Source organism: Heptranchias perlo, chromosome 2 (genome assembly GCF_035084215.1).
Source record: "Heptranchias perlo isolate sHepPer1 chromosome 2, sHepPer1.hap1, whole genome shotgun sequence".
In the NCBI taxonomy this organism is placed as follows: domain Eukaryota; kingdom Metazoa; phylum Chordata; class Chondrichthyes; order Hexanchiformes; family Hexanchidae; genus Heptranchias; species Heptranchias perlo.
Window position 1 is genome coordinate 97,383,330 of NC_090326.1, and position 26,032 is coordinate 97,409,361.

Consider the following 26,032-nt stretch of genomic DNA (forward strand, 5'->3'; position numbering starts at 1 on the left):
ATAATAGTTCTGTATAACCGATTCACCTGCTTTGGTTCGACTAATTCAGATTCACATCAAAACCTCTTGTTACTTGGCCCGTCTGTTCACATCTCTCTTTTGCCCACAGAAAAGTAATGAGTTCTGTACATTAACTGGAGCAAAACCTTGTTCAAATGAACCCCTCGCACGCAAAATTCAATGAACAAAATGGGAAATATGTCCCCCAGCCTTTCATTAAACACGGTACTCGCAGCTTAGTCACCAAACCTGTTTGACTTCTTGTTTACAACAGCTCAAGGCAGGACAACAAAGAATCAACAGCCATAAACAGGTAATTGAAGAGCTTGTCAATTTCACATGTAATTAACTAAAGATACTTGAGTCACAACTGTTATGATATTTTAATTGTAAACAATTTTACAACACCAAGTTATAGTCCAGCAATTTTATTTTAAATTCACAAGCTTTCGGAGACTTCCTCCTTCCTCAGGTAAATGTTCAGGATCTCCTTGAAGCCTACGCATTTATACATATAGAACAATACATGGTGTTTACAGACTGCCCCTGCAACTGCCCGTTGCCAAGGCAATCACCGTGTTCAGACAGAGAGGTGTCACCTGCACAACCCCCGAATACACATTCAACAAAAAAATAAACAGGGAAAAAAAACAGAAGAAAAACAGAGAGAGGCAGAAACATCCGGAAGGCAGAGAGAGCCAGCAAATGACCCATTATATTAAAAACAGATAACATTTGTTCGCTGGTGGGGTAACGTGTAGCGTGACATGAACCCAAGATCCCGGTTGAGGCCGTCCTCATGGGTGCGGAACTTGGCTATCAATTTCTGCTCGACGATTTTGCGTTGTCGTGTGTCTCGAAGGCCGCCTTGGAGTACGCTTACCCGAAGGTCGGTGGATGAATGTCCATGACTGCTGAAGTGTTCCCCGACTGGGAGGGAACCCTCCTGTTTGGCGATTGTTGCGCGGTGTCCGTTCATCCGTTGTCGCAGCGTCTGCATTGTCTCGCCAATGTACCATGCTCTGGGGCATCCTTTCCTGCAACGTATGAGGTAGACAACGTTGGCCGAGTCACAGGAGTATGAACCATGCACCTGGTGGGTGGTGTCCTCTCGTGTGATGGTGGTATCTGTGTCGATGATCTGGCATGTCTTGCAGAGGTTACCGTGGCAGGGTTGTGTGGCGTCGTGGACGCTGTTCTCTTGAAAGCTAGGTAATTTGCTGCTTTCACCGGCATCTCCACATCATGATATTTTAAAACTGTTTATAGTCAGACAAGGATGTTTGCAGAAGCAGGTACTCCTCTGCCCCTGCCACATATAATGATCTGCAACAAGAATATTTCTGCAGAGTGACATGATCTACGAAAAGTGCAACAATATTCATTGTGAATATCAACAATTTTTTTTAAATTCGGTCATGGGACGTGGACATCGCTGGCGAGGCCAGCATTTATTGCCCATCCCTAATTGCCCTCAAGGAGGTGGTGGTGAGCCGCCTTCTTGAACCGCTGCAGTCCGTGTGGTGAAGGTTCTCCCACAGTGCTGTTAGGTAGGGAGTTCCAGGATTTTGACCCAGCGACGATGAAGGAACGGCGATATATTTCCAAGTCGGAATGTTGTGTGACTTGGAGGGGAACGTACAGGTGGTGTTGTTCCCACGTGCCTGCTGCTTGTCCTTCTAGGTGGTAGAGATCGCGGGTTTGGGAGGTGCTGTCGAAGAAGCCTTGGCAAGTTGCTGCAGTGCATCCTGTGGATGGTACACACTGCAGCCACAGTGCGTCGGTGGTGAAGGCAGTGAATGTTTACGGTGGTGGATGGGGTGCCAATCAAGCGGGCTGCTTTGTCCTGGATGGTGTCGAGCTTCTTGAGTGTTGTTGGAGCTGTACTCATCCAGGCAAGTGGAGAGTATTCCATCACACTCCTGACTTGTGCCTTGTAGATGGTGGAAAGGCTTTGGGAGTCAGGAGGTGAGTCACTCGCCACAGAATACCCAGCCTCTGACATGCACTTGTAGCCACAGTATTTATATGGCTGGTCCAGTTAAGTTTCTGGTCAATGGTGACCCCCAGGATGTTGATGGTGGGGGATTCGGCGATGGTAATGCCATTGAATGTCAAGGGGAGGTGGTTAGACTCTCTCTTGTTGGAGATGGTCATTGTCAGGCGCGAATGTTACTTGCCAGGCGCAAATGTTACTTGTCACTTATCAGCCCAAGCCTGCATGTTGTCCAGGTCTTGCTGCATGTGGGCACAGATTGCTTCATTATCTGAGGGGTTGCGAATGGAACTGAATACTGTGCAATCAGCGAACATCCCCATTTCTGACCTTGTGATGGAGGGAAGGTCATTGATGAAGCAGCTGAAGATGGTTGGGCCTAGGACACTGCCCTGAGGAACTCCTGCAGCAACGTCCTGGGGCTGAGATGATTGGCCTCCAATAACCGCTAACATCTTCCTTTGCAGTAGGTATGACTCCAGCCACTGGAGAGTTTTCCCCCTGATTCCCATTGACTTCAATTTTACGAGGGCTCCTTAGTGCCACACTCAGTCAAATGCTGCCTTGATGTCAAGGGCAGTCACTCTCACCTCACCTCTGGAATTCAGCTCTTTTGTCCATGTTTGGACCAAGGCTGTAATGAGGTCTGGAGCAGAGTGGTCCTGACGGAACCCAAACCGAGAATCGGTGAGCAAGTTATTGATGAGTAAGTGGCGCTTGATAGCACTGTCGACAACATCTTCCATCACTTTGCTGATGATTGAGAGTAGACTGATGGGGCGGTAATTGGCCGGATTGAATTTGTCCTGCTTTTTGTGGACAGGACATACCTGGGCAATTTTCCACATTGTCAGGTAGATGCCGGTGTTGTAGCTGTACTGGAACAGCTTGGCTGGAGGCCAATACTAGAGTACATTATCTGAGCATTTGTGTTGACCCAGAGCCATTCTTCAGCTAATCATTAAAGTGTTGCATAAGTTTTTCTTTGACAACTTTAATGACAAGATGTTTTACAATTTGTATTAGATTGCTTTATAATAGATGGAGCTAAAATTTGAGCACAAAATTGTAAAAATACACAGCAGATCCATCAAATCTGAAAAAGGTTAATATTTCGAGTGTAGCCCCTTCACCATAACTGATCTGACATTTCTGTCCTCTGGAACACCTTCCCTAGTTCCCCCTGAACAAAAAGCAAAATACTGCCGATGCTGAAAATCTGAAACACAAACGGAAAGCTCTCCAGGGACCTGCTGAGTGTCGCCAGCATTTTCTGTTTTTGTTCCTAGTTCCCTCTTCCTTACCGCTGTGGGTTAGCAGGTAGATTTTGGTTTGGGTAAGGAATTGGTTGCATTCTCGTAAGCAGAAGGTAGTTACCAATGGTAGTGGCTCTGTATGGGGACCAGTTACAAGTAGAGTCCTGCACGGATTTGTGTTAGGCCCATTGCTCTTCACTATCTTTAGCAATGATCTGATGAAAGTGTGGTGAGATTTGTGCGGGTGTTAGGTGAGAAAAATGGAAACCAGGCTCATCTAGATGTGATGGGGAAATGGACTTACATCTGACAGGTGTCATTTAATATACATAAATGTAGCACTGTGCACGTGGGTACAGCCAACGACAGGCATATGTACACCACGCGGGGTTGTGTGCTCAAGGCTGCTATGGTGCATGAATGTCTGAGCTAGATAGATTAGGGGTCATGAGCGTTAGTTACAAAAGCACAGAACTAGTGTAGATGTCAGGAGGTACAGTCAGATTCAGATTCGTTGATCTATGGAACAAGTTGCCAGCTCATACAGTGAGTACGGATTTTCGGCAAGCATTCAAAAGGGAGCTGGACAAGATCCTGAACGAATTCCTGAGTGTGGCCGACATTTGCACAGTAGATAGGGATTCCTTTCCCATCACTGTGATCTAAAGGTTTTTTTCCCTAAATTGGTCCAGATTTTCCCCTTTTTTTTGCCTCCTCCAGATGGCGGCATGGCTGGTGGGTTGGTTGGGGGGCAGATGGGCATCATGGTGTTCATAATTTGTATCATTAAAGTACAGGACAGGCTCAGGACTTTTATTATCCTTTTCAAACATTCGCAAGATCCTCAACTCCCTTCTCTTCAATCATGCCTTCAGTCCCCAACCTAGCTCCCTTTCCTTCCTGCTTAGCATCTCCAATTTTTCCTCAATTTAAAGCACTTTGAGAAAACTTCCTGTACACAAGGAGTGCAATAGAAATATAGTGTCAGCCATGACTCAGTTGGTAGCACTCTCGTCTCTGAGTCAGAAGGTTGTGGGTTCAAGTCCCACTTCAGTGACTTGAGCACAAAATCTAGGCTGACACTCTGAGGACTACTGAGCGCACTACTGAGGTAGTGCTGCACTATCGGAGGTGGCGTCTTTCGGATAAACAGAGGCCCCATCTGCCCTCTCAGGTGGACGTAAAAGATCCCACGGCACTATTTCGAAGAACAGCAGGGGAGTTCTCCCCGGTGTCCTGGCCGATATTTATCCCTCAACCAACATCACTAAAACAGATTATCTGGTCATTATCTCATTGCTGTTTGTGGGACCTTGCAGCGTGCAAATTGGCTGCCGCTTTTCCTACATTACAACAGTGACTACATTTATTAAAAAAAAGTAATTAATTGGCTGGAAAGAGCTTTGGGACATTCTGAGGTTGTGAAAGGCGCTATATAAATGCAAGTCTTTCTATTGCTGTTGGAGTTCTGACAATGCGTCTATAGCCAAAGCACTGACGTACTTTTAACTTAACACGTGCTGACGGGCATGCTGTGCATTTCCAATTTTTATTTTAAATGTTCAGCTTTCAGTTTGAGAACACCAATCTTCTCCATTTCACAGATGACAACTCTATTATAGCAGGCAAAATTCCTGCTGGTAAGATCAGCTCGTTCTACACAACTGATGCATCAGCTGTCAGCCCATACCTCCCCCCCACGGACCCACTCGCAAAATCACTAAGATTCCTCTGCTTTTAATGTAATAATCCTTTGATTACAGGAACCCTATTAATTTTATGGCTGGGTCTCTGGGGGAAGCAGTCAACCAGCAGATGCAGCGCAAGCTAACCTTACCAGCAGGAATCTTGCCTGCTGAAGTCTGAGCTGCCGTTCATAAAACTGAAGAGTGATTCTCCAATAACATTTCAATTCAGTGTATAATAAAACACACCAGTACAAATAGCAACACACTACTCATTAAGAGCTGTCAAATGAAAACTTGCACATTGCCTTTAGGATCAACTGAAGGATGGATGCAGCTATGGTGAAACTAATTAGTCAAACTCCAATTTAACCCACTAATTTTAAGTCCACCACATTTCTGGTTTAAATAAAGTTTTACTGTATTCGATTTCCCCTTCCCCAAAATTGTATAAAATTAAATAGTGAGTACTTGCAGTACTTCCATGATTGAAGATTGCTGCTGTATTCAAAGGCCTACTCAGTAAGAACAGTAAAATTGATCCATGTGCTTAACAGAACACTTCCCCCTATTGGTAATGCACACAACCTTAACTGCAGAGGAAATCTTAGCAAAGTAATTGATATCTGTTCATGATACAAAGTAGCTGTGTATTTTTTTGATACTGCCTCTTAAAAAAAAAACTGATTATAGCATATCAGTTCATCAACAGTCCCTCACTCCTCCCCCAAGTACTGTGAAATCCCAACGTGTTATAATAAACTTATGTTAGTCCCCCTATTCCTGTCATTAATACCTCTCAAATAAAAGCTGCTACATTTTCTTTTGCATAGTATATCGCCGTGTTCTCCAGGTCTGTACACCAATGTTACTTTAAAAGATCACAAAACTAAATATTTAAAAATATAAAAGACATTTCTTGCTCAAAGTAATTACATGAGAAAGTTCCAATAACTAGTTACAAAAACAACAGTACCCACCTGATTACCTCCTTGACCGTGGCATCCAAACAAAGACAGATGTGCTCCCGTTGGGCTATGATCTGGTGCATTGTAATCCAGGCATTCAGAGTGAATCCCTGCACTGCGGATCTGGAAGAAGTGTCCCAATGTCAAAAACTATCCAGTAAAAGAAATGCATTGAATATACTCTGGGTCAGATCCATTCACATATCTAGGTGTTGAGTGGATGGTTAACAATTCAATGAGACAGCACAGGAAATATTAAAAGCTGTTCAAATCAGATGGCCTTTCAACATACTAAAAATAAAGCTGGTGCAGCATTGATGTTCTGCTACTACTTAACTCCTGGTTATTAAAGTATGTCATAATTAAAATCCATGCAATTAGATTTTTTTTTTTATTCATTCATGGGAAGTGGGCGTCACTGGCGAGGCCAGCATTTACTGCCCATCCCTAATTGCCCTTGAGAAGGTGGTGGTGAGCCGCCTTCTTGAACCGCTGCAGTCCGTGTAGTGACGGTTCTCCTACAGTGCTGTTAGGAAGGGAGTTCCAGGATTTTGACCCAGCGACAATGAAGGAACGGCGATATATTTCCAAGTCGGGATGGTGTGTGACTTGGAGGGGAACGTGCAGATAGTGTTGTTCCCATGTGCCTGCTGCTCTTGTCCTTCTTGGTGGTAGAGGTCGCGGGTTTGGGAGGAGCTGTCGAAGAAGCCTTGGCGAGTTGCTGCAGTGCAGCCTATGGATGGTACACACAGCAGCCACTGTGCGCCTGTGGTGAAGGGAGTGAATGTTTAGGGTGGTGGATGGGGTGCCAATCAAGCGGGCTACTTTGTCATGGATGGTGTCGAGCTTCTTGAGTGTTGTTGGAGCTGCACTCATCCAAGCAAGTGGAGAGTATTCCATCACACTCCTGACTTGTGCCTTGTAGATGGTGGAAAGGCTTTGGGGAGTCAGGAGGTGAGTCACTCGCCGCAGAATACCCAGCCTCTGACCTGCTCTCGTAGCCACAGCATTTATATGGCTGGTCCAGTTAAGTTTGTGGTCAATGGTGACCCCCAGGATGTTGATGGTGGGGGATTCGGCGATGGTAATGCCGTTGAATGTCAAGGGGAGGTGGTTAGACTCTCGTTGGAGATGGTCATTGCCTGCCAGTTATCCGGCGCGAATGTTACTTGCCGCTTATCAGCCCAAGCCTGGATGTTGTCCAGGTCTTACTGCATGCGGGCTCGGACTGCTTCGTTATTTGAGGGGTTGCGAATGCAACTGCACACTGTGCAATCATCAGCGAACATCCCCATTTCTGACCTTATGATGGAGGGAAGGTCATTGATGAAGCAGCTGAAGATGGTTGGGCCTAGAACACTGCCCTGAGGAACTCCTGCAGCAATGTCCTGGGGCTGAGATGATTGGCCTCCAACAACCACTACCATCATCCTTTGCGCTAGGTATGACTCCAGCCACTGGAGAGTTTTCCCCCTGATTCCCATTCACTTCAATTTTACTAGGGCTCCTTGGTGCCACACTCGGTCAAATGCTGCCTTGATGTCAAGGGCAGGCACTCTCACCTCACCTCTGGAATTCAGCTCTTTTGTCCATGTTTGGACCAAGGCTGTAATGAGGTCTAGAGCAGAGTGGTCCTGGCGGAACCCAAACTGAGCATCGGTGAGCAGGTTATTGGTGAGTAAGTGCCACTTGATAGCACTGTCGACGACACCTTCCATCACTTTGCTGATGATTGAGAGTAGACTGATGGGGCGGTAATTGGCCGGATTGGATTTGTCCTGCTTTTAGTGGACAGGACATACCTGGGCAATTTTCCACATTGTCGGGTATATGCCAGTGCTGTAGCTGTACTGGAACAGTTTGGCTAGAGGTACAGCGAGTTCTGGAGCACAAGTCTTCAGCACTACAGTTGGGATGTTGTCGGGGCCCATAGCCTTTGCTGTATCCAGTGCACTCGGCCATTTCTTGATATCACGTGGAGTGAATCGAATTGGCTGAAGACTGGCTTCTGTGATGGTGGGGATATCGGGAGGAGGCCGAGATGGATCATCCACTCGGCACTTCTGGCTGAAGATGGTTGCAAACGCTTCAGCCTTGTCTTTTGCACTCACAATATGATGTTGGCACACAAATAGTTTTGTTTCTCCCAGTCCTGGGATGCTGAAAATAGACAGTGAGATCTGACTGGTCTCCTAGGCCTAGAATTTCCTCGTAGTTGTTGGTGCAACAGCTGCTGAGGAAAGTTGCACACAAGTGAATTACATCGGTTTTATGCCAGAACCTCACTACACACGAATTACCTCAATCATTTGCACCGCTCCAGAGTCATGTCTGCTGACATAGTGCCGCACCCAATGCACAAAACAAGAAAACACGAATTCCAACATTTACACCAGTTCTAAATTTGTACCTAAATATTTAGGCACAGTACGGCCCGAATTAGCATGACAGATTTATGAAGTTTGATGAATAATTTCTTCGTGACTGAAAAAAAATTCTCATTGAGACCTGCACTGTACTTAATAAAGAGCGGTTAGTCTCAGTCCAACCTGAAATCATGGATGAAGGATTTTAGCAAAAGATGAGCTGAGCTAGGGCTAGAGACGGGCGATGTTACGGAGGTGGAAATAGGCGGTCTTTGCGATGGAGAGGATTTGGGTCAGAAGCTCAGCGTGGAGCCAAGCAGGAGGCCAAGGTTGCGAACAGTCTGGTTCAGCCTGGGAAATTAGAGAGTTGCTTGAAAAAGAGGACTATCAAAGAGCTTGGGGAGTGAATAAGAAAGTGAGATTAGACTAGGTGGCTCATGGGTGAGAAACACCGGCACAGTATTTGTTGGTCTGAATGTTCTGTTTCTAAGCAATAGAATTCCATGATTGAATTAGTTACCGTACAATCTGTTTCCTCAAAATAAGCTCCATTCTCAGATAACTTAATACTGAATAAACTTAATACTGGATAAATTGATTACAAATTACAGATAAAGTTGTCTACAAACATAACTTTCATTCAACCAGGAACTTTATCCTTATACAAATACAGTAGCATCTTGCTGTAGCACTCTCTGATTTGCCATAACCTGCACACACTGTTTATGAGTCCCTTGCTAATACATAGCACATACAAAGTACACTGTGTGGAACCAATTTCACTGTAAAGCTGAAAAAAAGAACAGCTTTAGGCTACACTGGATAATTTTTAGTTAAAGGGGAAGGTAACTTTATGGGTAAAAACTACTCCTCCCCAACTCCCAATTATTTTTTAAAACTATGCTGAATCTTACTTTTGCAGCACTTGAGGCTATTCTGCCCATCATGGTTGCGCCAGATCTCTGAACGAGCTATCCACATAGTCCCATTCCCCTGACCCTTGAAAATTTTTCCTCCCTAGCAGCGAAAAGCTAAGTAGGTAACTGCCCATCAGAGTTAACTTTCCCATTAAACGGAAATGATATCGGGGAAAAAAAATGATGCGTCTGCTTACCGCTCCATGCCAATTAGAACGATCCTCTGGCACATGCAATTCTGGGTATATCTTCTTCAAATACCAGTTGAAACTGTTACACTTTAAGCGGTCTCGGACCAGCTTCCTTTCAGAAATATCTCCATAATTTTCCTGGAACGCAAGAAAACCCACAAAACTGAACCCTTCGAAATCCTAGCTGATTAACTGCTCCTGTTTGTCTCCATCAAAATTGCACCAAAATAAATTATTATTGCACTAACTTTTCTCTACAAAGGCTGACAAATAAACTTTACAGATGGTGGTTTTCCACAATTTTACCAGAATCATGTAAAGCACTTGCTTTTACCAGGATACTTTTGTTCCTTCTTCACCCTAAGAGTCAAGATTTAGATGAGCTGGTTTCAGTACACAGCAGAAAATTTTTTTTGAGGACATGCTGAAGTTGGATTTCATCTACTCGCCAGTTTTTCTCTCTCTCTTGTGCCTGCTGGCTGTAACAGCATTCGGTGAAAGAATATTTTTTTATTTGTTCTCGGTATGTTCTTTGGAAGGACATATTGGCCTTGGAGGGAGTGCAGCGTAGGTTTACTAGAATGATACCCGGACTTCAAGGGTAAAGTTACGAGGAGAGATTACACAAATTGGGGTTGTATTCTCTAGAGTTTCGAAGGTTAAGGGGTGATCTGATCAAAGTTTATAAGATATTAAGGGGAACAGATAGGGTGGATAGAGTGAAACTATTTCCGCTGGTTGGGGATTTTAGGAGTAGGGGGCACAGTCTAAAAATTAGAGCCAGACCTTTCAGGAACGAGATTAGAAAACATTTCTACACACAAAGGGTTGTAGAAGTTTGGAACTCTCTTCTGCAAACGGCAACTGATACTAGCTCAATTGCTAAATTTAAATCTGAGATAGATAGCCATTTGGCAACCAAAGGTATTAAGGGATATGGGCCAAAGGCAGGTATATGGAGTTAGATCACAGATCAGCCATGATCTTATCAAATGGCGGAGCAGGCACGAGGGGCTGAATGGCCTACTCCTGTTCCTATGTATGTTGGCTGCATTTTTATTGCTCATCTCTAGTTAGCTGAGAAGATGGTGGTGGGCCTTCTCCTTGAACTGTTGCACTCCTACAATGGTGTTAGGCAGGGAATTCCAGAATATTGACCTTGAGACGATAAAGGAGTGATGATGTTCTGATGATTTGGTTGCTCTCCCTTCTTGATAGCAGAGGTAGCAGGGGAGGGAGGTACTGTCAAAGTAAGCTTGGCGCAGTGTTGCAATGCACCCTATAGATCGTACATACTGCAGCCTCAGCGCACCAGTGATGGCAGGGGTGGGCCGGTGGGGAGATATTGAGTTCAATGGCAGGGCATCAATCAAGCAGATTACGCTCTGCCCTGGATTCTTGAGTATTGTTTCAGCTGCACTCATCCATTTATTTTTGCAATAGAGTAAAAGGAGCTTTACTCCACATCTAATTTATTCTGTACATAATCCGAGAGTGATCAGTGCTGACAATGTTGCCCAAAATGTGAAAACAGGGTTTAGTTTCCAGAAAAAAATGAAAGTTACAGCCTATATTTGGACAGCTTAGAAACATGCAGGATGGTATAACTGAGCTTCAAATAGATGAAACTCAATCCCATTTTACACAAGTAGCTGATGTGACAGTCACCACACAAAAATCCCCAGAGTTAAGTGGAAACGATCAAAGACTAATTCTGGTGTCACACTCTCAGTGACATAGGACACGTATTGGTGATCAATCCCACAGCAGGTGGGGTGAATTTTCATGTGGTACCAACTTCAGTCTGTCTTTACCATCATGTTATTTTCAGTGAGCCATGAAAGGACTGAACTAGAAAAAGCTGCTTCATTCCATCAGTCTGTTAACCACCATGTTTGTAATACTGTTGAACAGTGCACTTTCAATGTCATGACTTCTGTAACTTGAGAAAATTCTACTATACTGCATTAGGAAACTATGTAAAATCTGGCACTCAACTCAATTTTAATGTTTTAAGAAAAGGGTAGTTATGGATACTTAACTATAATGAAACCTTCATTACTCACCTTCTCAATTATCTGATATATTTTATGGAACAAAGTCTCATTGCACAGCACAGTAATCTTTTGCTATTTGGATTTAATTTTTCTTGATGAATGAAATGACCTTGTTTTTGTTATTTGTATTGCATTTGTTTCCATTCCCATGTGGGTGGGATTTGTTACCATCCCAACAGTTTCCATGTCCCACCAAGGGAAATCCCATCCACTATGGCAGATAATGGAGGAACGACAGTAAACTATGTAAGAATATTGGAAATAGGGAAAAATTGACATCTTTTTCTTAAAGCTACTAACCATCATGCTGTGCAGGCTGTGCTGCGTATTTTGCTGAGTGTGCTGCTTATTTTGCTGAATTGTAAACTGTTAACCTTTGACTAGTGACTGACCCTTGTCACCCTCCTTGATAGACATGACAGCTATGTGACAAGAGGAACAATGACCCACAAAAGTGGAACAATAATCCAAAGATAAAAATAAGTCCAGGACCATGGCTAGATAGCTCGGTAGTGTGATCACATAAACTGGCCACCTTGAAAAGCTACCTTGAAAAAGGTCTTGTGGTTAAATAAGTAATGTTAAAACAAGCTGACCATCTGGAATTCTTTGAAAAACAACTTTGTAAATCTATAGGGGTCTTATGAGTGTTGTTCCACATATGGTGTGAGTGTCCTGCCCGGGGTGGGGGGGGGGGGGGGGGGGAAAGACATAAAAACCCATGTCTTTTGAGCTCAGGACAGAAGAATCAGCGAAGACCACTTTGCTGTCTGAAGACGACACCGCTGTCTGAAGAACACCTGACTATCAGAAGACTACCTCACTAAGAAAACTTGAAACAACCACATCGCCAACTTAATTACAACCTCTGCCCAGAGATCGAACAGGGTAATATTGTTTTGATTTTTGTCTAAATATTTGATACCTTTACATGTTTGATTTGACTATTAAATAAATGAGACATTGGTTATCAATTGGTGTCACCTCCAAATCTGTTACAACAATGGCTGCTGAACACAAATGTGCACATCTCACTACTCCGTACCTTTCTAGCTGGAGGATTTCGGTAGTAAAAGTGTACTTTGTATTCATCCATCCACACCTCAGCTGCTCGCACAGTGTTTTGGAGGAAATTTGGTCGAGCGTAAGGAGCACGCTTCGGAAAAACGTGGCCTACATGCGAACAGGGATCAATTTCCAAGGTGCCTCCACATTGCCATACCTTTTGAAGTAATTTCAAAACAAATTAACACAAGAAATACCACCAGCAAAGTACTATCGCAACAACAACGTACAATAGAGTCATAGGAGGCCATTTGGCCCATCGTGCCATTTTATACAGCACCTTTAACATAGAAAAACATCCTAAGGCTCTTCACTGAGATATAATCAGAAAAATAGGGGTGGGTGGAGGTGGAGGTTAGGGTGGAAATTCCAGAACATAAGGCCTAGGCAGCTGAAAGTACAGCTACCAATAGTGGTGCAAAGCGAGGGGTAATTTACAAAAGGCCAGAGTCAGAGAAGGGAAAGCTTGGTCGGGGTGGGGGGGGGGGGGGGCGGTGGCGGTGGCTGTGTAGGTTTGCCAACTCTGGTTGTAGGTATAACTTTAATGTCTGCGAATGTTATTACATTTATGTTATAAAGGTTGACTCCGCTGTAGTCGAGTATCTTTCACACCAGCAGCTGTTCTGCGAGAAGTTCCAAAAACCAGGAGGCCACCCTACATGAGCAGGCGAAGAAGGGAAACCAAGGGCGGGGAAGAGGGAAAACTGAAGGTGGGGAGGGATTTGCAGGGGGGTGGGGGGAGACCAGAGATGGGAGGAACTTTGATTAAACCAGTAACTCACTGAAATTGCACTAATAACTAATAGTAGCACTGGTAACACTTATTCCCCTCATAAACAACAGTAATACATTAACTCACTGATAGTCTATATGTAACCAGTACTAATAGGTGTAACAAGTCTATATGTAACTGGTGGTAATAGGTGTAATGCCCCGATATCCTACCTGTAGCTAGTAGTAATCCTTGGGCTTGAGGGAGAAAAGATGGGCGCCATAATAGGGGGAACAACCAAGGTGGGAGAGAGTAAAGGTTTTGCTCGGGACAAGGAAATCAAAGGTGATAGGGAGGGAGTGGTTGAACAGATTGACAGCTGCAGAAGTATTGTGGGAATGGAGGGCCAAAGGCCAGGAAGTTGTGAGTTTGAAAATGCAGTTGTAAGTGTTCTGGGGGAAGAATTTCTTCCTGAGGCAGGTGCAGAAGGAAATGGTTTTTTTTTATATTCGTTCATGGGATGTGGGCGTCGCTGGCGAGGCCAGCATTTATTGCCCATCCCTAATTGCCCTTGAGAAGGTGGTGGTGAGCCACCTTCTTGAACCGCTGCAGTCCATGTGGTGAAGGTTCTCCCACAGAAGTGGATAGGTGGATGTGAGTGATAAGGAAGTCATCAGTGGTGGCCTTGTCTGTGATCAAGACTATGGGAGTAAAAAGGCCACAGGCGATGGCAAGATCGAGAGGGTAGCCGTGAATATAAGTAGGAGAGTTTATATGAAAGAATGGGTTTAGGGAGCTGGGGAAGGGCAGTGAATTCAGAGGAGAGAGAGCAAGAGGAGCCAAGATGGAGAATGAAATCACCAGGATGAGGAGTTGCTCAGTGCAGAGGTTTAGAGAAGGAGAGAGGGTATCTCTGTAAGAAACTTGGGCTGGGGTGGGAGGGAGGGGTGCAGTAGAGAACAAGGATTTCAAAGGGGAGGTGTGAAGGGTGGAACAAGGTAAGGTGCTCGAGAAAGGAGAAGGCACCAGTGGAGTAAGGGAAAGAAATGAAGGTGTGATTTGGTGATTAGGGCCACACTGTCACTGTGATGATTTCTGCGATGCAAATAGTGGAAAGTATAGCTAGACAGGGAGGTTTCAGTAAGAGGCAAGATGGCACTACCCATGAGACAAGTTTCAGTCCAAACCATGATGTCAATGTAATCATCCACAGTAAGGTTGTGGATGGCAAGGGCCTTGCTCACAAGTGAACAAACATTCTGACGGAAAATGTGGACGGGCAGTGATTGCTGATCTGCTGACAGTGTCCAACGGGGCAGTGATGAGTGGGGTGAGCGGAACGGGGAAAAGGTTGCTGAGATTAGCCCCCATCAAGCTAATTGGCTAATACAGAGAATGCCAAGAGAGGCACTGAGGGTAGTTGTGGGTTCATATAAATACAACTACATGGCACAATACTTACCCTAAAAGACAGTTCTAGATTCTCTCCTCCCCATACTTCCATCCCTGTGTCATAGGTGCCCAGGTATTCAAAGTACTTCTTACTGACAGCAAACAGCCCCCCTGCCATTGTAGGTGATCTGATGAGAGATATATTTTTTCGATTGTTCATATTTAGCATTTTTTTTTAAATGATGCAGCTGTGAAAAACAGATCAAGTGAATTGATTATATTTGTTTTAAAAAAGTACAGGATTCAGGGTCTCCAGATGCTTCAGCAGGTGAAGTTAATGTTTAGCTGAGACATAAGAGACCAAAGAGTCCCAGGTTGAATCTGTGGTCTGTGTTGGGTTAGCTGATCTTAGCCAGAGTGGCAGTTGAGGTGCTGCAATTTGCTTCAGCTACCATGGGCTGGGAAGGAGAGTGTTAAAAAAATCAGCCACGGTTCCTGCTCCTCATCGCTACCCAGTGAATTTGCGTTGACAGCAGGTGAGGACAGACTCTGGCTCAACGGTGATGTTCCTCACGGCAGAATAGCCTGACAACATTCAGTACCTAGACTCACCTAACAGCAGCAGCCACTTAGGCAATGTATTGGAGGGTAAATAATGCCTATGGAACTATATACCAACATGAGTCAATAAAAATAACAGCACAGCAACAGGATACACATTCTTGACACAAATTAGACTGTAGATCTTATACTGAAGTAAAATCTGAAAGGAGGCTTATTTCTTTCACATGTTCTCTCAAAGAATTCCAATTACTGGTTCCCAGTGGCATACTTTGCATCATCAGTGTCAGCTCCTGTATGCTTGCTCCAAGAGTAGGATAAAAATAGGTTCTTTATTTCTATTCTATTCCACATGCAATATCTAGTTTTAAGTGTGTTCTTAATTATTTTCACTTCATCCATGCAATTATTACAGTAGATCAATAAGTGCTAAATGGAATAAAACTATAAACAAATGTGTGACATTCTGTATTATAAAACTTGAAGTTCCAGTTTTAAAAAAAAAAATCAAACACACTATTGTATTTCAAAATCTTACATCCTCCTTTCAATTAGAATATGTTTTAAAGACAGTGCTAAACAGAATACGTTCTGTTACAGATTTGACCAAAATGTATCCACCTAATTGGGTCTATTCTTGATTTCCTTCGTTTTCTTTCATGTTCAGGGACACTATGCCATTGGAAAGTAAGACGCCAGTCAAATCCACCAATCATCGGTTCCCCTGTCTGCATGTAGAACTCAAAAGTGTTCCAATCAATAGTGTCAATAACCGGGCATACAACAGCAGTCTCATTCTCCCTGATCCTAAAAATAAAAAAGATTTCCATAAAAAAGATTTCCATAAATAATAAACACAGACCTAAATCTAAACAGGGTCCTGCATTTTCTGTTGATCATAGTTACTGCCAGCTGTATTGTCACTGCAAAGTAGGGCAGAAATGAATGGGTAGTTGTGAATCATGCAGTGGGTGGACAGGGGGGGGGGTGAAGAAATGGGACAGTGCATACTATAGCCAGTGCACAGTAGTGGATTATGATAACTTTCACAATTTCTATGAATGGCAGCGTTGTACTGCCGCATTTTAAAATTGGTGGGGGTTGGGGGAAGACATGGAGAAGGAGGATATGGAGGAGGACAAGAAGGAGACAACACAATGACGATCTCAAGTAGTTTGTGAAAATCAGGTGAGGTTGGCCCTAGTATCCTCTGTGACTTAACTCCTATAATCGTGAGCAGCCTTGAACGCAACATAAATTTATTGTCAAGATACCCTATTGGAGGTCCAGTTTTATATTTGAGCTGGGACCCATTTGTTCATTTTCAAGATTTGAGGAGGAATATATCACAGGGTTATGCATAATCTTACCTTTCCAACAGTGGCTCCAACCAGCCAGGGACACACTCGCAGTGACAATCCAGAAACGTGAGCACATCTCCAGTAGAGAAAGTAGCACCAATCAAACGGGCACGTACCAGTCCCTCCCTCTTATTGGTTCGAATGAGACGCACTCTCTGAAGGTTACTGATGTACTGCTCCAGTTGGGATTTCAGGTAAACTAAAATATTCAATAATTAATGACATCGCCATGTATACAATTTGATCCCTTTCAGATCAGTGTGGAGCAGAGTTCATAAAAGGCTGCAACAGTAGAGCAATTTTTCTATATACGAATATTAGTAACCTTGTTAGTAACATTATTGACAATCGTTCCTGTGATGTATACACACGAAGTTAGCAACTTTTGTTCAAGTTATGAGATGTTGGCATTATATTGTTAAGCTGTTTGTTACGAGGATGATCATAAAAAATTTAGAACGGCTTTTAGAGAGACAGGTAATTCTACAAATAATTGCACATGCAACTGACCAAAAAACCTGCTAATATCCAGAATTTCTTCTCAAAGATTACAAGACAGCTCCAGCAATGTTTCTCCTTCCAAACAGATTGATTTGATTGAGAACTTAAAATGTAAGTACAACGGTAAATATTCTTTTCCTTTAAATTTTTAAATTTCAAAACTACCACTCATCACTTTGCCACATGATCATGAGACCCACAGATATCAATTCTGAGCACCCACATCTATTCAGTGGGGTTGGCACTGACATCCTTCTCACTTCAGCAAGCTAATCCAAATCAGACAACCTCTAAATCATTTGTTACTGGCTCAATATACAGCAGAACTCCTAGGTGACTATTTCTTTTCCAAACAAGTGTATGGGTAGGTCTCCACTCTCCATTTAAAAAGCAAAGCAAGTCTCCACTGGAGCATCAGTACGTTGCTACAAACTGCATTCCACATCAGTGAGGTTAGTAATGGAAAAACACACACACACACAAAGAAAAGGTTCCTGCTTCTGATCACCATTGCTGGAAATGTGCTATTTGGACACCAAGTGAGGACAGAGGTGGGGTTGGCTATCTTTGCCATTTCAGTCAACACTTATTGTCCAAGCTCGCACATTAACAGCCAACTAGGGGGCGTTGGGAATTGTTTTCCAGCACCAGTCATAATTTTCAGGAGAAAATAGGAGATTTGGAACACGAGAAACAGGGGACAAGAATGCAAAGAAAATGGGAAAATCCACCAAAATATATTTTCTGTTAAAACATCCTATTTTCTTAAACATTTTCACTTTTCAATTTAGTTTTTTTTTTGAAGAAAAGTTTGTTTTTTTTTCCTGCTAGAGACTTCTTTTCTTGCCCTGCCCCCCACTCCCTCCATCCAGCCCCAATCTGTCTCTTTTCCCCAGGGAATAGCTCACCACCACTGAACCTTCCCCACCTCGATGGGGGTCAGAATGGATGGTGTTCACTAATAAACAAACAATCATAGTAAGAGACAAGTAAGCAAACCAAAATGCTCAGCCATCTTACCTACTCAAACTAATTTTCTCTCCTAAAGCCAGTGAGTCACACTGGATGGAGCTCCATGCATTGTTGCACCCATCATGCATAAGGTAAATATGGAGAGTCAGGGACTTATTCAACCATGGGTGTGGAGAAGAGACATGAGATCCTCATCTAAGCAGCAGATACTTTTCATCATGAGTCACTGGGTAACAAACAATAGTGGAAACCAGGCCAGTTTGACCTGACCTAACCAAACCCAAGTTCGTTGAGGCTACTACTGCCCTTATTATGATTGGCTGCCTCAGTACAGATCTGCCTAATCAATACAGCCATGTACCAAAACACACAGTAGAATTATGCACTGATCCAATAGAAAAGCACATTTAAAAGGAAACTGTAATTACTCCCCCAAAATGCAGAAGAGGCAGCAACTTTACAATGCAAATTGCATGAAGTATATATTCTTTTTTATTCGTTCATGGGATGTGGGCGTCACTGGCAAGGCCAGCATTTACTGCCCGTCCATAATTGCCCTGGAGAAGGTGGTGGTGAGCCGCCGCCTTGAACCGCTGCAGTCCGTGTGGTGAAGGTTCTCCCGCTATATGCTTTTTGCCATGTGGTATCTCTTGATCTGCAAATATTACAAAAACATAAATACAGCAAAAATGATTAACTCCCTTACTTCGGTCACTGTAGTCATCTACCAGTACGAGTTCTTTCAGGAGAACAGCAGGCGATGTTTCCAGTACACTGTGAATTGTGCGGAGAAGTGTGGACCAGGCCTCATTATAAAACGCAATAACTACAGAAGTGGTAGGAAGCTTCCTATAGTTGAACTGTTTTGATCTGCATCTGAAATGAAGCAGAACATCAACATGATCAAGAACATCTTGATCATTTTAAGTACATGCAGTTGTTGAGCCATTGATATTTAAGACCCAAACGTGATGCGGTGCTGAGACGTACAGACCAGAAGATCCCAGGTTGAACCCTTGGCCCACGCTGAATTTTTTTTTTATTTGTTCATGGGATGTGGGCATCGCTGGCAAGGTCAGCATTTAATGCCCATCCCTAATTGCCCTCGAGAAGGTGGTGAGCTGCCTTCTTGAATCGCTGCAGTTCGTGTGGTGAAGGCTCTCCCACAGTGCTGTCAGGTAGGGAGTTCCAGGATTTTGACCCAGCAACGACGAAGGAATGGCAATATATTTCCAAGTCGGGATGTTGTGTGACTTGGAGGGGAACGTGCAGGTGATGTTGTTTCCATGTGCCTGCTGCCCTTGTCCTTCTAGGTGGTAGAGGTCGCGGGTTTGGGAGATGCTGTTGAAGAAGCTTTGGCGAGTTGCTGCAGTGCATCCTGTGGATGGTACACACTGCAGCCACAGTGCGCCGGTGGTTAAGGGAGTGAATGTTTAGGGTGGTGGATGGGGTGCCAATCAAGCGGGCTGCTTTGTCCTGGATGGTGTTGAGCTTCTTGAGTGTTATTGGAGCTGCATTCATCAGGCAAGAGGAGAGTATTCCATCACACTCCTGACTTGTGCCTTGTAGAGGTGGAAAGGCTTTGTGGAGTCAGGAGGTGAGTCACTCGCCACAGAATACCCAGCCTCTGACCTGCTCTTGTAGCCACAGTATTTATGTGGCTGGTCCAGTTAAGTTTGTGGTAAATGGTGACCCCCAGGATGTTGATGGTGCGGGATTCGGCAATGGTATTGCCGTTGAATGTCAAGGGGAAGTGGTCATTGCCTGGCACTTGTTTGGCGCGAATGTTACTTGCCACTTATCAGCCCAAACCTGGATGTTGTCCAGGTCTTGCTGCATGCGGGCACGGACTGCTTCATTATCTGAGGGGTTGCGAATGAAACTCAACACTGTGCAATCGTCAGCGAACATCCCCATTTCCGACCTTATGATGGAGGGAAGATCATTGATGAAGCAGCTGAAGATGGTTGGGCCTGAGGAATGAGTTGGTATCAGCCAGAGCAGCAGTTAGGGCTGTGCAATTGTCCCAAGCATCTCGAGCAATTGAAGGGAAAAGTTCCTGATAGTTATCACTATCACTAACAGTCACACTGTTGGAAGGTGCGTGTGTGCGGCTGTCAGGTGAGGATAACGCTGGGCTCAGCTGTGCTGGACTTAAGCAGTTGATTAGCCTGCAGATGGTCACTGAGCAGGCTTGTACAAGAAGAATGAATACTTGTCCAAGATATTAAAAGGTTGCAGGCACACATGAAACCATATCCCAGCAGGAATCAGCATCCTTGGGGAGAAAATTGGGGGAAAAATCATTTTAAAATATATAACCCCAACACTATTCTGTACACATATAATTCCCAACCTTTCTAATTTTACATCATTTGTAAGGCCTGGTTCTGTTACATGCTCTTCATCTTTCTGTGGTCTACTTAATAATTAAAGCCTGTATGAAAAAAAGTGTCCCAAAGACATCAGGGGAGGCAAAAATTGAGTAACCATTTTATAAGGGGTATCACAGAGTTGCTACAGATGCTGAGGAACAATGCCCAGCAAGAGTCAGCACCTTGAAGAGAGACGCAGAGAGAAAGGGAGAAAACTGGCAAAACAAAGCTACTATATGACCAACTAAAGATTGTTCAAGCACCATTTTAGTTTTGATTCATGGAATACTTCCACAATAACGGTCCACATTTAAGAGTTATCACAGTTCACAAGAAGCCAGAAATCTCCCAGTTTGTAAATTATGATTAATTGTGATGTTATAGAACAGTCAAGTATTGAAAATCATGGATATTTCAACTTTCAACATCAAGAACGACAACTGTGGAGAAATGAGGGGATGCCCTTATTTGACAGCTGAAGTAGGGAAAGAGGGGGTGAATAAATGAATGATACTCCACTGCTGTAACAGATTGGTATACCAGCACACTGCATCACAGAATGCTAGGACACAAGTCCATGGCAGCAATTCTTCATGCAGCAAACTCTCAATCTCAAACATACATTGAAGTGGAGATACTTATCCACGATGAGGGAGATAAATGAATAAAGGAAATTGTCAGAGGCCATTACATCAGATTGCTCTGACTGCTCTTGTATATTTCCTCGCAGCTGATTACAGAGTGATACTAGGAGCAGATTGTTGACCAGCCTGCTTTCCCAGGGGATGGCGAGTGGCAAAAGGAAACCAAAAATAAATATTTTTTTCAAAATTTAAAGAAAATATGCAGTAAGGTTCCATCAGATTTTTAAGAAATTTCTCAGATCTGCTTCTCAATATTTATATGAAGCTATGTTTTTATTACAGTCAAGTTAATTCAACTTAAAATAGCTGCATTCTTGATAGTGATTCAAATACATTCTAGCCCAAACAGCATTCTCAGTTTCAACACATTGTTAACTGTGACCTCAAATAAATTCACTCTTCACAAAAGAAAAATGGACTACGCTCTAGAACTAAGTGATTCCTGTACAGCTCTTGCCCGGCTACAATCCTCATGGAGCCAGCTGTGGTTAGGAGCTCAGCAGAGTGGGAGGAAATCAGAGGTCTATCTCACCACTATGTGGCTCTCCAACACAGTATCAATGTGCCTAGAAAGAACTAAACTGCAGTTCAATAGATTGAGTCAGTGCAAAGAGGTCAAGTTCTTTATGACTCTGGCACCAGCTTTTGTTTATCTGTGCACAACATATCACTCTTCATGTTTAGATTTTCACTATAAGTGGATAATAAATTCAATTGAATTGAATTCTTTCCCCACAAACTGTATGTGAAACTCTGCAGTTTCCCTAAACTGTTTACTTGACTGTAGTGTTAAAAGCATTGCATGGTATGAGATATTCAGAAATATCCAAATTGAAAATTTCAAAACTGAGATTGATAGATTTTTGTTAGGCAAGGGTATTAAGGGTTACGGAACTAAGACGGGTAGATGGAGTTAAGATACAGATCAGCCATGATCTAATTGAATGGCAGAACAGGCTCGAGGGGCTGAATGGCCTACTCCTGTTCCTATGTTCAGCTGTAAATATCTCCACAGTGCAACGCTGAGCACTTTTGGCAGTTGTTGAAAAAGGCTTTAAGAGTTCTGCCTCGTGAGATGGCAGAAGGAAGTTTGACGAAGGGTACACACACCCAAAACTTCATAACTTGTCTTTTCTCTTTACAGATGCTGGCTGACTTGCTGTGTACTTCCAGCATTTTCTGTTTTTATTTCAGATCTCCAGCATTTGCAGTGTTACCTTTTTATTTTAGCAAGATTTCCCTCTTTCTGCTCGATGTATTGAAATCATTAATGCACTCTTTTATAAATGCACTTAATGATTTTGCTACACCTTGTACGTGGAGATAAATCCTCTCCTGTGCTGAGCAAGAGTTACACACATGCCCTTGATATAGATGAGAAACGTGACTGTAGGAAGAGAGTTGTAAAAGGCACCAAGTGATCGGGTGCAGAAAGAAAGAAAAGAAACAAATGATGCAAGATGGAGTTAGGATAAACAAAGGCTGGCAAAGCTAGAAAGCAACTCATTGATTACGAATTGGCAAATGGAGCTTTTTAGCCTTGTTTGACAACTTAAGTTGTTTATCATTAGTTTCTGTATCAATGAAGAATGCTAGTCAATAACACTGTTACTATTGCCACCTTATAACCTCATTCACATCCACAAACGTATATTCTATTCATTTCAGTAGAATGGAGCAAATGTTTGTAATTTTAAGTCGCAGTGCCAGGTCTAACAAATTTAAACCCACATTTCTTTTAGCAAATTAAGCACTGTCTATCATGGGTTAAAGAAAAACACTTACTCATGCATCCGGTTGTCCTGGATGTGGCGATGCAGCGATATTTTATCGCTTACATAAACATTAATAGCATATCTCTCAATACTCTCTTCTTCTTGCTTTTTCTCATCGGCACTTAGCTGCAAATGCACAGCCTTACCCAACTCCCCTGGACTGCTCATATCAAGAGTGGGTTTCTCATATACTGTGAGCGACAGATCCCCACTTTGCTCATCACTAGAAAAGCGCCTGTTCAGCCTCGCCTCACTACTGCTCTGTCCAGCAGAGTTGTTAAAAGTGGAGACAGACAGTTCTATGATGACATAAGTGATCCACAGTAAACTGATCAGAATACAGCTCTTCCCAAGCAAGGTCCATCTTCGTTTCACAGTGATCTTCATTGTGCTTCAAAAATGTTGTCCTTGTGGACACTTAAGGACAGACTGTAGTTGAAATTTCTGTAAGGAGACAGTCACAGAAATTAGATAACTGTGTCTCAAAAGGTCATGAATATTTGTTTTAGAACTAGTGAAACTTAAATGAACAAAAACTATGGCAGCTGTAGATTTTCCCAAGTCAAAAGAGGCTCAGTAAAGCTAATCTGGTCATTAACAAGATAATTTGGGCTTTAGTTCATCCCAATTTTTTTCTCCATCATGTTTCATTATAAAATGTATAATTATTTTTTTGGCGATTACACCCATACATCCTTCCTCAAACAAAGCAAGCTATTCACTTCCAAACCTTTTCCAGTGCTGCTCTCCAAGTAAAAGAGCAATCCGGATGATTCATCTGCTGGTTTTCCCTCCATGTAAGAGACAGCAAGTGGATACTTGGCATCAATCAAGAAGTACCAACTTAGTGGGCAACAAATTGTGGCCACAATGCTGCATCTGTATCATAACACTTAAGAGTAACTTAATCAAGCTCAGGGCTGTTATAATAATTTAATACATCAAAGCAATTGGAGTGCACATGTTCACAACTTATCCATGCAGTTACAAAGTTCAGTATTGAACTTTAATTTTTATTCCCTACTCAAACATGTTCATCATCCAGTCCATACCAAGACTGCCCATTTCCAACTCTGTAGCATTGCCAGCTTCCATCCCCAACTTATCCCCACTGTCATTGAAATTCTCCCCCATACCTTTGTCAATTCCAGGCTTGATTTCTCTAATGTTCTCCTCACCAATCTCTCACGCTCCATTCTACAACAGTCCAACTCATCCAGAACTCTGTTGCCTACATCCTATCTCATGCTATGTCTGTTCACCGATCATCTCTGTCCTCCCCAACCTCCAATGGATCAATTTCAAAATCCTCATCTTCATTACAAAATCGCTCCATGGCTCATTCCACTTAACAATAATTTGTATTTATATAGCGCCTTTAACATAGTGAAACATCCCAAGGCACTTCACAGGAGCGTTACCAAACAAAATTTGACATAAGGAGATATTAGGACAGGTGACCAAAAGCTTGGTCAAAGATGTAGGTTTTAAGGAGAGTCTTAAAGAAGAAGAGATAGAAGCGGAGAGGTTTAGGAAGTCCAGAGCTCAGGTCCTAGGCAGCTAAAGGCACAGCAACCAATGTTGGAGCGCTAAAAATTGGGGATGCGCAAGAGGCCAGAATTGGAGGAGCACAGAGATCTCGTAGGGCTGGAGGTGGTTATAGAGGTAGGGAGAGGAGAGGCCATAGAGGGATTTGAAAACAAGGATGAGAATTTTGAAATCGAGGTGTTGCTGGACCAGGAGCCAATGTAGGTCAGCGAGCACAGGGGGGATAGATGAACGGGACTTGGTGCGAGTTAGGATACGGACAGCAGCGTTTTGGATGAGCTCAAGTTTACAGACGGTGCAATGTGGGATGCTGGCCTGGAGAGCATTGGGATAGTCATGTCTAGAGGTAACATCCCTGCAGCTTTCACAAGCTCTACATCCCAGTCTTCTGACTCCGATCTACTGGCAGAGCTTTTGCCCATTTCGACCTTGGACTTTGGAACTCTCTTCCTATACCCTACTGCCTCACTATACCTCTTCACACCTTCAAAACCTTCCTCTTCAACTATTAGCTTTTAGTTATCTGCCCTCAACTGTCACCCAATTCCAAATCCAATTCTCCCTGCTCCTCTTTGTGAAGCACTTTGGGACACTTTCCTTACTTTGCTACAACAGCAGCAGTAAAAGGCCTGATCTTTCATGCTATGCTGTGCCCTTGACAGCAGTGAATGAAGTAAGTCAATTTACTAATGATCTGCAACCTGCTCCAGCACTGGCTTTTGATTTTGTTTCACCCAGAACCACCCTGGTTCCCACACTTTTGTGATTGCCTTTCTCCCTCTCCCTTAGTCTGTCAGGCCAGAGGCTTAAATGTCCCACTAGCCTTGAACTGCCTGGATGCATGCCAAATTCTGTGTAGACATAAGGAAAGTGTATATGCATGGCTTAATACCTCCTCTTAACAGTCCCATCCCCTAGTTGAATAATCCATAGGGTGGAATCATTTACACTTCCCAAACAAAGTCTTCCTGCCTTAAATAACACATGACAACAACTTGCATTTATATAGCACCTTTAACGTAGTAAAATGTCCCAAGGCACTTCACAGGAATGTAATCAAACAAAAATTGACAACTGTTTGGCAGTCAGAGTCAAAAGTAATCTCCCAGAAGCTAGTCTTGTCAGAGTCTGGCAGCCATCTTGGAACTTAGTCTTAACTTTACATTTATACAGCACACATTAAAGTCACACATACACTCACCTCTGAGTCAGAAGGTTGGAGGTTCAAGTCTCACTCCAGAGACTTGAGCACATAATCTAAACTGACACTTCAGTGCAGTAGAGATAGCGCTGCACTGTCAGAGGTGCTCCCTTTTGGATGACATGTTAAACTGAGGTCCCGTCTGCCCCTTCAAGTGGACATAAAAGATCCCATGGCACCATTGGAAGAACAGCAGAGGAGCTCTCCCCAATGTCCTGGCCAATATTTATCCTTCAACCAACATCACTAAAATAGATCGTGTGGTCATTATCTCATTGTTGTTTGTGGGACATAGGAACAAGAGTAGGCCATTCAGCCTCTCAAGCCTGTTCCGCCATTCAATGAGATCATGGCTGATCTGTATCCTAACTCCATCCAACCGCCTTGGCTCCATACCCCTTAATACCCTTGGCTAGCAAAAATCTATCGATCTCAGATTTAAAATTATTAATTGAGCTGCCATAAACTGCTTTTTGTGGGAGAGTTCCA

The 26,032-nt window shown here is 43.3% G+C and overlaps 2 protein-coding genes across 10 annotated transcripts in view; one reads left to right on the forward strand and one right to left on the reverse strand.

Moving 5' to 3' along the window:
* The window catches only part of LOC137341490 (uncharacterized), a 73,929-nt gene that overhangs the window by 21,347 nt on the left and 26,550 nt on the right, over window positions 1–26,032 (forward strand). The window lies entirely within an intron of this gene.
* Window positions 1–26,032, reverse strand: part of poc1bl (POC1 centriolar protein homolog B (Chlamydomonas), like) — a 50,578-nt gene that overhangs the window by 7,145 nt on the left and 17,401 nt on the right. For 6 of the 7 annotated variants that reach the window (XM_068004567.1, XM_068004581.1, XM_068004565.1 and 3 more), the window contains 8 exons: window positions 22,805–23,238; window positions 18,707–18,876; window positions 16,537–16,726; window positions 15,788–15,973; window positions 14,676–14,793; window positions 12,482–12,658; window positions 9,386–9,517; window positions 5,918–6,028 (listed from right to left, as the gene is read on the reverse strand). In XM_068004567.1, coding sequence (XP_067860668.1) covers window positions 5,918–6,028; window positions 9,386–9,517; window positions 12,482–12,658; window positions 14,676–14,793; window positions 15,788–15,973; window positions 16,537–16,726; window positions 18,707–18,876; window positions 22,805–23,181 — 1,461 coding nt within the window. In that variant the 5' untranslated portion in view covers window positions 23,182–23,238. Of the gene's footprint in view, window positions 1–5,917; window positions 6,029–9,385; window positions 9,518–12,481; window positions 12,659–14,675; window positions 14,794–15,787; window positions 15,974–16,536; window positions 16,727–18,706; window positions 18,877–18,990; window positions 20,279–22,804; window positions 23,239–26,032 lie in introns of those variants that run through there. The other variant, XM_068004589.1, reaches the window with a different exon arrangement.